This window comes from Somniosus microcephalus, unplaced genomic scaffold (genome assembly GCF_052327205.1).
Source record: "Somniosus microcephalus isolate GS21.2 unplaced genomic scaffold, FLI_Smic_1.0 scaffold260, whole genome shotgun sequence".
Classification (NCBI taxonomy): Eukaryota; Metazoa; Chordata; class Chondrichthyes; order Squaliformes; family Somniosidae; genus Somniosus; species Somniosus microcephalus.
The window spans coordinates 315,561-333,630 of NW_028225447.1; the positions used below are offsets into that span (position 1 = coordinate 315,561).

Here is an 18,070-nt window from a genome sequence, read left to right on the forward strand (position 1 = left end):
ATGGGACCTCACAAAGTTATAATTCAGGTATCACTATGGCTCCCAGCATTCGTAAGTTAACAAAAGGCTTCTTCTTAAGAAAGAGTCAGGACCTCGCGTGCATAGTGCTCATTAAACAAAACAGTTCTTAATCAGGGTCTTTAACAGCCTGGGGCTGCCTGGGGCATGGAGCCCCCCCCCCCCCCTTTCACTCTGGCCATGACTCACCATTATTTGTATCCATGGCAGTCAGACATGAGCCCTGAGGAATGGTTCGTTCAGTAGAGTTTCATTTGAAAATATTTTAGAATGCTGTACAGGTCACGATTTGAGAACCAATAAAACCCTTCAATTAAGTATCATTCGGCCCAGCAATATCTCATTAGAACTCGGCGTCACTGAATCCCAATCCACATGAATTGAAATATTTGAAAAATGGCATTTTAAAGGTGGTATCATGATAGCTAGTGTCACTGCCTCATACAGCATCTATTACAAATAGTTGCGGCGTTTCTGCAGCACTTAGCTTGTTGGACTTGCCGTGCCGTGTGAATGAAGCTAGAAGTCGTTTCCCGCAACGATTAAGCTCTCCATCGCTCTGACGGAATGATTGCATAGCTCAGCTTCTGTAAGATAGTCTGGCTGACAGTAGATCTATGGATGAACTGTATTCCCACAGTTTTTCCTATCAGCAATCCTGGGAAATAGACAAGGCTCAGGATTACATACATGTCTGACAGATTGAGGTGTCAACCTCTTGTTAAAACTCAAAGTTGTAACTGCAGAAGTGCAAGAGAAACTTTAGCGCTTTAGTTTCAGGTTACCACAAGCAGATACCAGTGCAGTCAAGCTTTTGTTAATAACTACAGTTGCTAGCTTTTGCCAAATTCAAACTGAACAGAGGGTGGCACGGGGAGCTCAGGAGGAGATCATAGTTTTTGAGCTCTTCTTCTGATGCATTGAAAATTTTTAATAGCTAGCGGGCCGCACATCATAAGACACAAGTAAGTATTTTTAAAAAAGCTTTTAGAAATTTCTGGACAGACGGAGAGAGTTCAGAGACAAGGGTGCTACCTCGAAGCTAAATTGACACAAGCCTGCTGAAAATTGGACTATCAGATCCAAAAAACAGAGATTTTTATATTTGCTCAATATTAGCTCTATATTAACCCTTTATTAGCTCCTGGGACACAGTAAAGTAATTAATCTTATCAGGAATACATTCTATTGAGGTTTGAGTCCCTCCCTAATTATAATGCAGCTTCCACTAAGAATAGGAACAGCAGTGTATACTTGTACTAGAAAATGACTAAAGCAGCTTGCATCGTTCAAGAAAAAGTTCTATTGGAGCAATCGGTGCCACGTGAATAAAGGACCAAAGCTTGCAGTTGAACTTTATGTTAAGAGTGAGAAGACTTGTTTATATAGAGTGTACGGCAGTTCGGGGTGAGGGTGGCAGGGCTTGTGTTAAATTTGGCATACAAATCTAACAAATAATGTTTCCCCTTTCATCACCACAGGTCCATTGCAATAACATGTTCACAAAGGCAGTGAAGATATTCAGGGAAGTTCAGTGCTTTTTCTGCTCCGAACCGGGTAAATGGGAGCCAAACCCAGCTACATCTGTTCTGGTTCTAGATGATGTCAATCCAAGCGCTCGCTTTGTCACCGTTCCACTACAACAGCGTATGGCAAACTCCATCATGTGCCAATTCTACTTTGCTGACACATGGATGATGTTCAGTGAAATTTCCTTCCAGTCAGGTAGTGCCAAACAATATCTCGCTCTCAATCTGTTAGAAATGTTTTCCCCCTCCATTCCCACAATATTATTCTGACATTTCTCCCCATTGGGTGCCACTTGTCTTTATGTTCACCACCCCAGCACATGTGGGACATCAGTGATCTGAACCTGCCCTGTAACATGGCTGTCATGATTGTCCAACATGAGGTGAAATTCAAGTGAGGCAATTTTTGCCTTTTTTTTACTCCCCTTCCCCTGGGGTGTCTCATGTGCTGTGTCCAGTGCTTTAATGAAGAAGCTCACTTTGCAAGGAAAATGAGTTTCAGTGGCAGTTCTCGCTTTAGAAATTGGTGACCTAGTGTGGAGTCAAATACTGAGCGACCTCTCACCCAATTACCCTTTCTGCTGCCCCCATTGTTAGATCCGTGGTTCAGTGGATAAATAATCACACGGATGCTGTACATTAACAAATAACAGGTCTTTACTGGAGGAGGGTAATCTCTAGACTGGGGTACAGAGGCATGCACAAAGCTTATATACCAGTGTGGTCACTGCCGGTACTACAGTAGACAGGAGCTGTAAAAAGTAGTTCTGACTTAAAGGCACATACACTACAATTCCTCCCCTTTTAGATTAATAATACCCCCTTAATATTCAAATAACAATTACATTTTTACATGTACATTAAATACAAAAGTCCATTTATAGATTCAGCCTTTGGGGCGGCTTCCTAACCCTTTCGGGATAGCGCCTTTCCAGAGGTTCTTGTTCTTGGTGCAGAGGCGATTCTGACCCCTTTTCATTGGGTAGTTCATCGGGTTCCACTGCTATTGGGTCTGAAGTAGATGCTACCGGTATGTCGGGTTCATCCCCAGGTACTCGAGACATGGGGTTGACGCGTTCCTGTGACGCTAAGATCTGATCGACGTGGTGTCTCACAATGTTCTCCCTGACATCCACTGTGTACATTAATGGCCCCTGCCTTGTACATATTGTTCCGGGTTGTCACTTCTCTGTTCGATAGTCACGGGCCAAGACTGGTTGCCCTACATTGAAGCTCCTTGTCGGCTTCTCATTGATGTGCTGGAATTGTTTGTCCTCAACATTTCTTTGCACATTTGGTCTGAGCAAGTCCAGACGAGATCTCAACCTTCAGTTAAAGAACATCATGGCCGGGGTCTGGTTGGTAACTGCATGTGTCGCGTTTCGGTAGGCTAAGAAGAAATTGTCCATCTTATGCTGTAGTGGAATTTCCTCGTCGCACATGGCCTTTATCGCCTTCTTAAAGGTTTGTACGAACCTCTCAGCCAATCCATTTGTGGCTGGATGATACGGGGCGGATGTGTAATGCCTTACCGCATTCCTTTTCATGAATTTTTGGAACTCGTCGGACACAAACTGTGGTCCATTATCAGAGCAGATCTGCTCTGGCAAACCGTTTCTGGCAAATATGGTCCGTAGGACTGCAATCGTTTTCTCTGCAGTGGTTGAAGACATCTTTATCACCTCAGGCCACTTTGAATGAGCATCCACTGCTATTAAGAACATTGAGTCCATGAATGGACCAGCGAAATCAATGTGCACCCGTTGTCATGGAGAGGAGGGCCACTCCCATGGGTGTAGAGGGGCATGTGGTGGTGCATTTTGGACCTTCTGGCATCCTAAGCAGCTCTTAAAGCAGAAAAAGCAATAATCCTGAGGATTGGGAGCAGTTTAGGATTCAACAAAGGAGGACAAAGGGATTAATTAAGAAAGGGAAAATAGAATATGAGAGTAAGCTATCAGGGAACATAAAAACTGACTGTAAAAGCTTTTATAGATATGTGAAGAGAAAAAGATTGGTGACCAACTAAATTCATACTTTGGTTCTGTCTTCACAAAGGAGGACACAAATAACCTCCCAGAGATGCAGGGGAACATAGGGCCTGATGAAAGGGTGGAACTGAAAGAAATCAATATTTGTAGGGAAATGGTGTTAGGAAAATTGATGGGACTAAAGGCCGATAAATCCCCAGGGCCTGATAATCTACATCCCAGGGTACTTAAGGAAGTGGCCCTGGAAATAGTAGATGCATTGCTGGTCATCTTCCAGAACTCGATAGACTCTGGAACAGTACCCATGGATTGGAGGGTAGCTAATGTTACCCCACTATTCAAAAAAGGTGGTCGAGAAAAAGCGGGGAATTATAGACCGGTAAGCCTGACATCAGTAGTGGGGAAAATGCTAGAATCTATTATAAAAGATGTAATAGCAGAGCACTTGGTAAGCAGTGACAGGGTCGGACAAAGTCAGCATGGATTTACAAAAGGTAAATCATGCTTGACTAATCTACTGGAATTATTTGAGGATGTAACTGGTAAAATAGATAAGGGAGAACCAGTGGATGTGGTGTATTTGGACTTTCAGAAGGCTTTCGATAAGGTCCCACATAAGAGATTAGCGTGCAAAATTAAGGCACATGGGATTGGGGGCAAGGTATTGACTTGGATAGAGAACTGGTTGGCGGACAGAAAGCAAAGAGTTGGAATAAACGGGTCATTTTCCGAGTGGCAGGCAGTGACTAGTGGGGTACCGCAAGGATCGGTCCTAGGACCCCAGCTGTTCACAATATATATTAATGATCTGGACGAGGGAATTGGATGTAATATCTCCAAATTTGCAGACGACACAAAGCTGGGTGGGAGGGTAAGCTGTGAGGAGGATGTCGTGAAACTCCAGTACGATTTGGACAGATTGGGTGATTGGGCAGAAACATGGCAAATGCACTATAATGTGGATAAATGTGAGGTTATCCACTTTGGTGGCAAAAACAGGAAGGCAGATTATTATTTGAATGGCAATAGATTGGGAGAAGGGGAAGTGCAAAGAGACCTGGGTGTTCTTGTGCACCAGTCGCTGAAGGTAAGCATGCAGGTGCAGCAGGCGGTTAAGAAGGCAAATGGTATGTTGGCCTTCATAGCAAGAGGGTTCGAGTACAGGAACAAGGATGTCTTGCTACAGTTGTGCAGGGCCTTGGTGAGACCGCACCTTGAGTACTGTGTGCAGTTTTGGTCGCCTTACCTGAGGAAGGACGTTCTTGCCATGGAAGGAGTGCAGCGAAGATTCACCAGGCTGATACCTGGGATGGCAGGAATGACGTATGAGGAGAGATTGTGTCGATTGGGCTTATACTCACTGGAGTTTACAAGATTGAGAGGAGATCTCATCAAAACTTATAAAATTCTGTCAGGCCTGGACAGACTAGATGCAGGAAGGATGTTTATGATGGCCGGGGAGTCCAGAACCAGGGGTCATAGTCTAAGGATAAGGGGTAAGCCATTTAGGACTGAAATGAGGAGGAATTTCTTCACCCAGAGAGTGGTGAACCTGTGGAATTCTCTGCCACAGAGGGCGGTGGAGGCCAGTTCATTTAAATATATTCAAAAAAGAGCTGGATATATTTCTTAAGGCTAAAGGGATCAAGGGATCTGGGGAGAAGGCAGGGACAGGGTACTGAATTTGGATGATCAGCCATGATCTCATTGAATGGCGGAGCAGGCTCGAAGGGCCGAATGGCCTACTCCTGCTCCTATCTTCTATGTTTCTATGTTAGTTAGGTCTTCGATTTGTTGATCGATTCCCGGCCACCACACACATAAGCCCTAGCAAGGCTTTTCATTTTCACTCCCCCCAGATGACCTTCATGTAGCTCATTTAGCACTCTCTCCCTTAACTTGGGTGGAATCACCACTCTGGATCCACACATCACTGTCCCCTGGCATACTGACAGCTGTTCTCTTCTGGATGAGAATGCTGGCAACAGTGAGTTGCCATGTGTTGGCCATCCCCTCACCGTCAATTCATATACCCGTGACAGCGTCAGATCATTGCGGGTCTCCTTCTCTATATCCGCGTTTGTTACTGGCAATCGTTCAATTATCGATGAATAAAATATCTCGATAGGGTCCACTGCTGGTGCTTCCTCCACAGTAGGCAGTGGCAGGTGCGATAGCCCATCAGCATTCCCATGCTGTCTCGTGCCTTTATATTCTATTTCATATTGGTTCGCCCCTAGAAACAGGGACCATCTTTGTAATCGCTGTGCAGTCATTACTGGCACGCCCTTCTTAGGCTTAAAGATGGAGACAAGTGGTTGGTGGTCAGTCAGCAAGGTGAACTTCTGCCCATGCAGATAGTGGTTGAATTTTTTTACTCCCCATACTAGGCTGAGGGCCTCCCTGTCAATCTGGGCGCCTCCCTGTCAATCTGGGCATAGTTGCGCTCGGCTGAGGTTAGTGACCGAGACGCAAAGGCTACTGGCCTCTCCAACCCTTCTGGGAATTTGTGCGACAGCACCGCTCCAATGCCGTAGGGTGATGCATCACATGCCAAACGAATTGGTAGTGCTGGGTTGAAATGGGCCAACACCTCTTTTGATGTGATCAATTCTTTACACTTCTGGAAAGCTCGTCTACGTTCGTCATCCCACTTCCATGGTACCCCTGTTTGCAGTAGGGTGTTCAGCGGGTGTAATACCGTAGACAAATTTGGTAAGAACTTGTGGTAATAGTTCACCAGCCCGAGGAACGACCTCAGTTGTGACACATTTTCCGGTGCTGGAGCCTTGACTACTGCCTCAATCTTGTCAGGGGACTTATGTAACCCCTCTTCATCGATGACGTGGCCACAATACGAGATCTGTTTCTGGAAAAACTCGCACTTGTGGCGATTAGCTTGTAGCCCATACTCCTTTAATCTGGTGAGCACCTTCTCCAAGTTAGCGAGGTGATCGCCGTAATTTTCGCCCGTGACCAAGATGTCGTCCAAATAACACTGGGTCCCTGGAATCCCTTGCAGGACCTGATCCATCGCCCTTTGCCAGATAGCCGGAGCCGAGGCTACTCCAAACACCAGCCGGTTATATTGATAGAGACCTTTATGAGTGTTGATCGTAAGGTAATGTTTCGAAGCTTCTTCTACCTCCATTTGCAAGTACGCCTGGGCTAGATCAATTTTGGTGAAGCGTTTACCACCAGATAGCGAGGCGAAAATATCCTCAATTCGTGGAAGCGGATATTGCACCGTGTGAAGGACTGGGTTCACTGCCACCTTAAAATCCCCACAGATGCGGACCTTCTTTGGTTCCCCAGGCGTATTACTCAACGACCTCTTCATTACAGGAACGATGGGTGTAGCCCACTCGCTCCAGTCCACTTTGGACAGTACTCCTGAACGTTCCAACCCTTCCAGCTCTGCTTCAACAGCTGGTCTGATCGCATAAGGCACTGGTCTGGCCTTCAGAAACTTTGGGCTTGCATTTTCCTCTATTTTAATTGTTGCTGTTATTCCTTTTAGTGTTCCTAGTCCCTCCTGGAACACTTCTTTTGCGTCAGTTAGCATTTTTGACAGTCGCCCAGGTGTGACGTCGTCATTCTTTTTGGCCTCAACCTTCAGTGCCTGTATGGAATGCCAATCTAATTGTATCTTCCGGATCCATTCACGTCCGAGCAGTGGTGGTCCTCCATTTGGCAATACATATATATCCATTTTAGGTATTTCCTGGCCTTTATATGTCACTTTCACCCTTATTTTTCCTTTGGGGTAGACTTTTTGCCCCGTATACGTCTTCAAGACAATCTCTGTAGCTTTCAAGGGTATGTGTGAAAATAGCCGCTTGTAGTCTCTTTGATTTATGACTGTTAGAGCTGACCCAGTGTCCAATTCCATTTCCACTTGGACTCCGTCTATCTTGAGTGTAACCCAGATAGTCTGGTGATCCTCCATTTCGGTTACATTATGTAGTTTCAGACAACCCAGCTCCTTGCTTCCGGAGTCTGTGTCACTTTTCTGTTCGTCTGTACCACTGTCCATCACCTGGTGTACCTTTTTGTACTTCTCCTGTGGAGATTTCTTACTGTTGGTTTTCTTCCCAGACCTGCAGACTCTTGCTATGTGTCCTGCTTTCCCACACTGTCTGCACACTTGGTCCTTGAACCAACAATCTTTCTGGTCATGTGTTGTTCTGCCGCAGCGATAGCACTTCCCTGTTCCATAAGTCATTTCATTGGTGCCATATTCTTGCGGTCTCCGTTGTATCTCTGCAGCGCCCCTTGCGGCTGCTTCGTGTGATACTGCCATACTGAAAGCTTTGTCCAGCGTAAGGTCCTTTTCTGATAGAAGCCGTTTCTGGGTTCCTTCACTTTGTAGCCCACACACAAACTTGTCCCTTAACGTGTCTGCTAGTCCCGCTCCAAACTGGCAGTATTTCGATAGCTTGCGCAGTTCCGTTAGGTACTCAGCATTGCTTTCGTCTTTGTGTTGGTTCCTTTTATGGAACTTAAATCGTTCTGCTATCAGCAGCGGTGTGGGGTTTAAGTGGTCCTGTAGGATTTCTACTATGCTTTCAAAATTCTTGTTTACCGGCTTCTCTGGGGTTATTAGATTTCGCAGTAACCCATAAGTTTTTGCACCCATGGAATTTAACAGAACCAGTGCTTTATTAGCATCTGGCACTTCATTCGCCCTGCAGTACACCTCAATACGTTCCACATATGTCCCCCAATCTTCGACTTCATTGTCGAACGTAGAGATACTGCCACTCTTCGGCATCCTTGGTTGTGCGTTAACTATCACCAATGGCGCCTCCCGCGCTTCCCCTTCTTCTCCGCTGGCACAAAATGGCATCTCCCGCGCTTTCCTTCCTTCCCGCGTTCGCCCTTCTTCTCCGCTGCGGCTTCTCAAAATGGTGTCTCCCGCGCTCTTCCTTCTTCTCCGCGGCTCAATGGCGTCTCCCGCGCTCTCCCTGCTTCTCCGCGGCTCAATGGCATCTCCCGCGCTCTCCCTGCTTCTCCGCGGCTCAATGACGTCTCCCCTTGCTTCGCCCCGCGGACCCTGATCAGCCCGTGATCCCTGGCTGTGCTCTGCGCGTTCTTCTCTTGATATTTGTCGACGCCGCTCAGTCTAGAACCCAGCTGTTTCTTACCCTCTCTCGCTCCGGTTTGCAGTATTTTCCCTCGATGCCACTCGGTGTTCAACCCCCGGCTGCGCCCTGCACCCTCTGCCTTACCCCGTCGACGCTGCTCGGCTCTCTCTCTGCCGTAAGTCTGCTCCAGCCGCCGCTGCTCAGGAAGGGTCTGCTCTGGACCTGTCGTCGGTCTCTTACTGCTCGTTGTGGCTGGGGAACCAAGCCCGGCTCTCCACAGCCTCCCCAGCGAAGTTGGATCTTTGCCTGACTGCTGGGCGGTTGCTCGTGGTCGACGCCCATGTTCCTGGCCTCGACTATTTTTTTTTTTTATGTTGCAGGTAGATTCGAATCGACACTCGTTGCCACTGTTAGATCCGTGGTTCAGTGGATAAATAATCACACGGATGCTGTACATTAACAAATAACAGGTCTTTACTGGAGGAGGGTAATCTCTAGACTGGGGTACAGAGGCATGCGCAAAGCTTATATACTGGTGTGGTCACTGCCGGTACTACAGTATACAGGAGCTGTAAAAAGTAGTTCTGACTTAAAGGCACATACACTACACCCATCACAGCTTCTTTCTCCGTCCAGCCTCAGCTTGGTTTGCAGGGAACGAGCTCCCTTGTACTTTTTTTTGAAAACCGTGGCAGATAAATTTGGTCAGATAAATAGTCGATTAGGGGAACAAGTGGTGAGACCAAAAAAAATGATTGTCGATGCTGGAAATGTAAGACAAAAACAGAAAATACTGGTAACACCCAGCAAGTTGGGCACAGCATTTGAGGAGAGGAGCAAAGTTAACCTTTCGGGCATTGCCCATCGTTAGAACAAATAACGAGATGTGACGTGAAGAGGTAGTGGATTCTTACAGAGAAAGTTTTGTGGGCAGCACTGCTCAGTTCCTGTACAAGATGGATGCTCTATCATTTCAGATATAACTGTCCACCCGGCACATATGGCACCAACCTGATGAAACTCGATTTATTATTGCTCCGGAATCTCCTTTAAAAATATACCTCTGACCACATAGAGTTTCAAAAAATGATTTTCCGCAAAGCTCTGCCGTTTTAAAATTATATACATGGAGTCAAAGGAATGTAAAGAGTAACATATTTAATAGTTTATATAGAGACTTTCCTTGATGGCTGCAGCAGGCAGTGGGAGGAGAAAAACCCGGACTCATAATCAACACCTCTTTTCTGAAGGAAGGTGTGCTCAGTACCCGGGGTTGAAAATCGCACTGTGTGTTATCAGTAACAAACACCTTAATGGGTTTGTATGAAATTCCTTTGTTTGCTATTTGAAGGAAGCCGTTAACCTATTTATTTTACAGTACATGGGTTAACTCTTTCATTAAAAAAGGTAGACAGGAGAGTTCCACACTCATGTGTTAATGCATTAATTACTCATTTTGCGCAGTGCAATTTCAAATTGTTTTCTTTTTCATGAGAGATTGAGGAAGGGAGAGTCACATTCTGTGGTCCCAGAAGTTTAAACCATTCTTGGTATACACAGCAAAATTGTAAGCCTGGAAATCTTGTTGGATCAATGCAATTGTACAAACACTGAATGCATTTTTATCAAATACCTCTCTCCACTACTTTGACAGAGGCACTTAAAATTAACAGTAAATTCCCAGTTCCAATCTAACAATATATGTCTGTATTATATTTAACATTCGTTTTTCCAAAAGTTTAAAAATGCCATATCATTGCTGTTGAGAAAAGTTTCATCACACGTGGAAAAGAAATTGTAGGATAGGTTGCTTTCAGAACAAGAACCAACAATATATATATGGGCAATATACAATAAGTCCATGTGCTGGGCTACTGCTTTCATTTAATCATTTTTAAGGATATGAAATCCCTCTATTTACTCCCCCTTTAAGTCTCTCAGGTTCACACCTCCTGTACCTGCTCCCAGTCCTCTTTCAGTGCTTGGCCAGTCTTTCAAAGACCGGCCTACCTCTCCCTCTGATTTCTCTCCCCACTGTTGGAACCCACTGACCCATACTTGGAACTTCCCCACTGTGGTGAGCATCTGCAGCCCTCCACTCCACGATAGCAGACGGTGATGCCCCACCATGCTATAGCAGCATGTTGCCATCTGATCCTGGAGGTACTAGAAAGACTGGCTGTACTAGTCACCAGGCTGTAGATAAGTCACCAGGACCGGATGGGATGCATCCTAGGATGCTGAGGGAGGTAAGGGTAGAAATTGAGGAGGTACTGGCCATAATCTTCCAATCCTCCTTAGATACTGGGGTGGTGCCAGAGGACTGGAGAATTGCAAATATTACACCCTTGTTCAAAAAAGGGTTTAAGGATAAACCCAGCAACTACAGGCCAGTCAGTTTCACCTCGGTAGTGGGGAAGCTTTTAGAAATGATAATCAGGGACAAAATTAACAGTTACTTGGACAAGTGTGGATTAATTAAGGAAAGTCAGCACGGATTTGTCAAAGGCAAATCCCTAGCACGGAATCAGTGCGCTACGGTCATCAGTGCGTACGCCCCAATACTGGAAGCCACAGATGAGACCAAAGAGGATTTCTATTCCAGCCTCGAACAATCCCTGTCCCGAGTCCCAACAGGCGACAAGCTGATCCTCCTTGGTGACTTTAACACCAGAGTTGGAAAGGACACAGACCTCTGGGGAGGTGTGATCGGCGGAGAGGGGGTAGGGAAAGCCAACTCCAATGGTATCCTCCTCCTGACGAAATGCTTAGAACATGGCCTTGTCATAACCAACACCTTGTTCTGTCAGAGAGACAAGTACAAGGCTTCATGGCAGCACCCTCACTCCAAGCACTGACATCTGCTAGACTATGTCATCGTCCGAGCGAGGGACCACAAGGGCGTCTGCATCACCCGTGCCATGACAGGAGCTGATGACTGCTGGACAGACCACCGCCTAATCCTTTCTGCCACCTCCATCAATGTAGCCCCAAAACAGCGGCAGCAACAGAAACAATGCCGCAGGAAAATCAACGCTGGAGCACTCAAAGACCCCCCGCTAAGAAAGCCCTATTCAGCTTGTGCCTCACAACTAACCCGACGACTCCCGGTGATGCAGAGACACAGAGTGTCCACAGCACCTGGTCTGCACCCAAGGCCTCCATAATCAGCACCTGTGAAGAGACGCTCGGTCACTCGACCAGGAAACACCAAGACTGGTTCGACGAGAACAACCAGGAGATCCAGGAGCTAATAAGCCGCAAGCGCAAGGCATTCCTGATCTGGAAACAGCAACACAACTCGAGAACAAGAAAGCAGCTCTATAGACGCCTGAAGGCCGAGGTCCAACAAAAAACTAGCGACCTAAAGAACAGATGGTGGGTGAAGAAAGCGCAGGAGATCCAGCAGCTAGCCGACAACCACAACGTGTGTGGATTCTATAGCGCAGTCAAGACTACCTACGGCCCAAGCACCCAAGGTCCTACCCCACTACGGGCCAAGAACGGAGAGGTACTCATCAAGGACAGGGAGGCAATTAGTGCCCGCTGGAAGGAGCACTTCGAAGATCTCCTTAACCGAGACTCTGACTTCGACGCGAGTGTCCTCAACTCCATCCTGCAGCATGCTACCCGCCACCACCTCAGCACAACCCCAGCCCAGCAAGAGGTTGAAAAGGCCATCTGACAACTGAAGAACAACAAGGCCTCAGGAGCAGATGGAATCCCTGCCGAGGCACTAAAGCATGGCAGAGAAGCACTACTGGCATAAATTCATGAACTCATTTCTCTTATCTGGAAGGAGGAGAGCATGCCAGGAGATCTCAGAGATGCCATAATTGTGACCACCTTCAAGAAAGGTGACAAGTCCGATTGCGGTAATTACTGAGGAGTTTCTCTGCTGTCTGCCACAGGGAAAGTCATCGCAAGAATCCTCCTCAATCGCCGTCTCCCAGTGGCTGAAGAGCTCCTCCCAGAGTCCCAATGCAGATTCCGCCCACTAAGGGGCACAAAGGACATGATCTTCACCGTGCGTCAATTACAAGAGAAATGCAGGGAACAGCACCAACCATTGTATATGGCTTTCTTTGACCTCACAAAGGCCTTCGACACTGTCAACCATGAGGGTTTATGGAGTGTCCTCCTCAATTTCGGCTGCCCTCAAAAGTTTGTCACCATCCTCCACCTACTTCACGACAACATGCAAGCAGTGATCCTGACCAACGGATCCACCACAGACCCAATACATGTATGGACCGGGGTCAAGCAAGGCTGTGTCATTGCACCAACGCTCTTCTCGATCTTCCTTGCTGCAATGCTCCACCTCACCCTCAGTAAGCTCCCCGCTGGAGTGGAGTTGATTTACAGTACAAACGGGAAACTGTTCAACCTCCGTCACCTCCAGTCCAGATCCAAGGTTGTCCCATCCTCTGTCATCGAATTACAGTATGCAGACGATGCTTACGTCTGCGCACACTTGGAGGCCGAACTCCAAACCATCGTCAACACCTTCACCGAAGCGTACGAGAGCATGGGCCTTACATTAAACACCAGTAAGACAAAGGTCCTCTACCAACCTACCCCCACCACACAGTACTGCCCCCCGATTATCAAAATCCACGACAAGGCCTTGGACAACGTGGACCACATTCCATACCTCAGGAGCCGACTGTCAACAAGGGCAGGCGTCGATGACAAAGTCCAACACCGCCTTCAGTGTACCAGTGCAGCCTTCGGTCGCCTAAGGAAGAGAGTGTTTGAAGACCAGGACCTCAAACCCGGCACCAAGCTCATGGTCTACAGAGCAGTAGTGATACCCACTCTGCTGTATGCCTCAGAGACATGGACCATGTACAGCAGGCACCTCAAAGCACTGGAGAGGTACTACCAGCGCTGCCTCCGCAATTTCCTGCAAATCCATTGGCAGGATAGGCGCACCAACGCCAGTGTTCTCGCTCAGGCCAACCTCCCCAGCATCGAAGCTTTGACCACGCTCGATCAGCTCTGATGGACGGGTCACATCGTCCGCATGCCCGATACAAGACTCCCAAAACAAGCGCTCTACTGGGAGCTCCGACACAGCAAGAGAGCCCCAGGTGGGCAGAGGAAATGCTTCAAGGACACCCTGAAAGCCCCCTTGGAAAAAGTGCAACATCCCCACCGACACCTGGGAAGCCCTGGCCCAAGACTGCACAAAGTGGAGGAGAAGCATCCGGGAAGGTGCCGAACACCTCAAGTCTGTTCGCCGGGAGCAAGCGAAAGCCAAGCGCAAGGAGCGCACGTCAACCCAAACACCCCACCCACCCGGCCCTTCAACTACCATCTGCCCCACCTGTGACAGAGACTGTAGGTCCCGCATTGGACTCATCAGTCACCTGAGAACTCATTTTTAATGTGGAAGCAATTCATCCTCCGAGGGACTGCCTAAGAAGAGAAGAAAAGGGACAGTGGCAGCATGAATAAGAAATTGGCTAAGTGACAGGAAACAGAGAGTTGTGGTGAACAATTGTTTTTCGGACTGGAGGAAGGTATACAGTGCTGTTCCCCAGGAGTCGGTACTAGGACCACTGCAGTTCTTGATATAAATTAATGACTTGGACTTGGGTGTACAGGGCACACTTTCAAAATTTGCAGATGACACAAAACTTGGAAGTATAGTGAACAGTGAGGAGGATAGTGATAGACTTCAAGAGGACATAGACAGGCTGATGGAATGGGCGGGCACGTGGCAGATGAAGTTTAATGCAGAAAAATGCGAAGTGATACATTTTGGTAGGAAGAACGAGGAGAGGCAATATAAACTAAAGGGTACAATTCTAAAGGGGGTGCATGAAAGGGGTTTGATGAAAGGGAGGAACTGAAAGAAATCGGTATCTGTAGGGAAATTGATGGAATTGAAGGCCGATAAATCCCCAGGGCCTGATAATCTACATCCTAGGGTACTTAAGGAAGTGGCCCTAGAAATAGTAGATGCATTGCTAGTCATCTTCCAAAATTCGATAGACTCTGGAACAGTTCCCATGGATTGGAGGGTAGCTAATGTTACCCCACTATTCAAAAAAGGTGGTAGAGAGAAATCAGGGAATTACAGACTGGTAAGCCTGACATCGGTAGTGGGGAAAATGCTAGAGTCCAGTATAAAAGATGTAATAGCAGAGCACTTGGAAAACAGTGACAGGATCGGACAAAGTCAACATGGATTTATAAAAGGTAAATCGTGCTTGACTAATCCACTGGAATTTTTTGAGGATGTAACTAGCAAAATAGATAAGGGAGAACCAGTGGATGTGGTGTATTTGGACTTTCAGAAGGCTTTCGATAAGGTCCCACATAAGAGATTAGCATGTAAAGTTAAGGCACATGGGATTGGAGGCAAGGTATTGACTTGGATAGAGAACTGGTTGGCAGATAGAAAGCAAAGAGTTGGAATAAACGGGTCTTTTTCCAAGTGGCAGGCAGTGACTAGTGGGGTACCGCAGGGATCGGTCCTTGGACCCCAGCTATTCACAATATATATTAATGATCTAGACAAGGGAACTAGATGTAATATCTCCAAATTTGCAGACGACACAAAGCTGGGTGGGCGTGTGTGCTGTGAGGAGGATGCCGAGAAACTACAGGATGATTTGGACAGGTTGGGTGATTGGGCAGAAGCATGGGAGATGCAATATAACGTGGATAAATGTGAGGTTATCCACTTTGGTGGCAAAGACAGGAAGGCAGATTATTATCTGAATGGCAATAGATTGGGAGAAGGGGAAGTGCAAAGAGACCTGGGTGTTCTTGTGCACCAGTCGCTGAAGGTAAGCATGCAGGTGCAGCAGGCGGTTAAGAAGGCAAATGGTATGTTGGCCTTCGTAGCGAGAGGGTTTGAGTACAGGAACAAGGATGTCTTGCTGCAGTTGTGCAGGGCCTTGGTGAGACCACATCTTGAGTATTGTGTGCAGTTTTGGTCGCCTTATCTGAGGAAGGATATTCTTGCCATGGAAGGAGTTCAGCGAAGATTCACCAGGCTGATACCTGGGATGGCAGGAATGACGTATGAGGAGTGATTGGGACGATTGGGCTTGTACTCGCTGGAGTTTAGAAGAACGAGAGGGGATCTCATTGAAACTTATAAAATTCTGGCAGGACTGGACAGACTAGATGCAGGGAGGATGTTCCCGATGGTCGGGGAGTCCAGAACCAGGGGTCACAGTCTAAGGATAAGGGGTAAGCCTTTTAGGACAGAAATGAGGAGGAATTTCTTCACCCAGAGAGTGGTGAACCTGTGGAATTCTCTACCACAGAAGGCAGTACAGGCCAATACATTAAATATATTCAAGAAGGAATTGGATATATTTCTTAAGGCTAAAGGGATCAAGGGGTATGGGGAGAAAGCAAGGACCGGGTACTGAACTTGGATGATCAGCCATGATCGCATTGAATGGCGGAGCAGGCTCGAGGGGCCGAATGGCCTACTCCTGCTCTTATCTTCTATGTTTCTGAACTTCACAGAAATCACAGAAATCACAGAAACCCCACAGTGCAGATAGAGGCCATTTCGGCCCATCGAGCCTGCACTGACACATATCCCACCCGATCCCCGTAACCCCTACACCAACACATATCCCACCCTATCCCCGTAGGAGCATATACTTGTCTGTATAAATCAACTGGTTATTGATTTATACACTGTGTGAGATGACTCTTTGCTGCCAGCTGACATTTGATTGTCTCAATAACCTTGCTGCCTTCTGAGAACTGGTTGTTAAATTTCCTGGCAAATCAAAGAATCATAGAATAGTACAGCACAGAAGGAGGCCATTCGGCCCATCAAGTCTGCTCCGGCTCTTTCAAAGCTACTCTTGTACCAGCTCCAATCCATACAGGAGGTTACTATTTGGCAGCTCTTCAAACCCGACAATGAGATTGCTCTACCACTAGAGTGGGGGAATGCGACTAACTGAAGTGCTCTTGCAGAGAGCTGGCATGGGCACAATGGGCTGAATGGCCTCCTTCTGTGCTGCAACCATTCTATGATTCTACTAACTGAGACATTGGCCATCAAGTCATTCAACACCAACTGAAATGTATGCATAAGGCTTCTCTCTAGTACGAGCGGAAACCTGACCACCAAATTGTTTTTTCAGCCCTTTTAAATAAAACTGTTTGATAGTGGCAGATATTTTCTAAGCCTCTTGTGATGTGTTACTTGGTTCCTAAATATGTTTTCACAATGGCACAATTGTTTTTCTTTGTAGACACCGCAATGTACAACACGTCAGGGGTTTACCCAACTGTGAATGTAGACAGCACAACCCACAGTGACATAGGTAAGAAGTTACCGATTCACCCAAAACCTCAGTAGATGTTTGAACAAGACCTTTGTTGGCATTCCTCAGTTGGTTTTCCAAAAGAATTATTAGTTGGCCTTTTTGCTTAAATACACATGCAGTGCAGAACATGTATTTGGTACCACCTTGAATCAATTGCTGTTTGATAGTCCTTCATTGTTTCTTTGTCTTTTTTCTGCTTTCATCAAATCATCTCATGGGAAACTTCTTCACACAAAGAGGGTGATAATGTGGAACTCGCTACCACAGGGAGTGGTTGAAGCGAATAGTATAGATGCATTTAAGGGGGGGTTGGACAAGCATATGAGGGAGAAGGGAATAGAGGGTTATGCTGATAGATTTAGATGAGGAAAGACGGGTGGAGGCTCGTGTGGAGCATGGATTGGTTGGGCCGAATGGCCTGTTTCTGTGCCGTATAGCCTATATAATCCTATGTAATAGCAACGATTTGAGAAATGTCCCAATTGTATTATATGTTAGAATCTAAGACGATTAGCTCCTGCGTTGCATAGGTTAGGTGCTATTGTATAGCTTATTGTCCTGACAAAATGCCTTGGGTATAAGAGTACCCCTCCCCATCTCACTGCACTGTTGTAAGAATGTTTCTCTCACTCTATATTTACAATTTATCTGAGAGGCAATATGAAATTCGTGTCTATTCATGTCAGAGGGACACACATGTTATTTAGTCATGATGAGCTTTTGTTTGAACCTGTACGTTATTCTCGCTCCATTTGTGCAATCCATTATAACAATTCCCATTTTCCCCATTGTGTACTCAGACATCAACCCAATGCACAAAGTGGACGACAGCAACACTCGAATCCTCATTGGCTGCTTGGTGGCTATTATTTTTATCCTGGTCGCCATCATCGTCATCATCCTTTGGCGGCAGTTTTGGCAGAAGATGCTGGAAAAGGTCTTAATAACTTTACTGAAGCTCGTCCCAGCTCTGTTTTAGGAGCCACTAACAGCACTTTTATAACTCTTCCGCGTGAGATGTTGTGACCGGAAGCACAGGAACCAGACACCACACTTCATCAATGAGATAAAAAGCAGAAGCACAGACACGGGGAAAAAACGGAGAATTCTGGAAATGAACAATAGCTCAG

At 46.6% G+C, this 18,070-nt stretch overlaps 1 protein-coding gene across 4 annotated transcripts in view; it reads left to right on the plus strand.

Moving 5' to 3' along the window:
• The window catches only part of LOC147081970 (discoidin domain-containing receptor 2-like), a 254,192-nt gene that overhangs the window by 214,014 nt on the left and 22,108 nt on the right, over positions 1–18,070 (plus strand). For all 4 annotated transcript variants that reach the window (XM_085980560.1, XM_085980564.1, XM_085980563.1 and 1 more), the window contains 3 exons: positions 1,500–1,743; positions 16,866–16,937; positions 17,741–17,877. In XM_085980560.1, the coding sequence (XP_085836686.1) occupies positions 1,500–1,743; positions 16,866–16,937; positions 17,741–17,877 (453 nt within the window). The remainder of the gene's footprint in view (positions 1–1,499; positions 1,744–16,865; positions 16,938–17,740; positions 17,878–18,070) is intronic.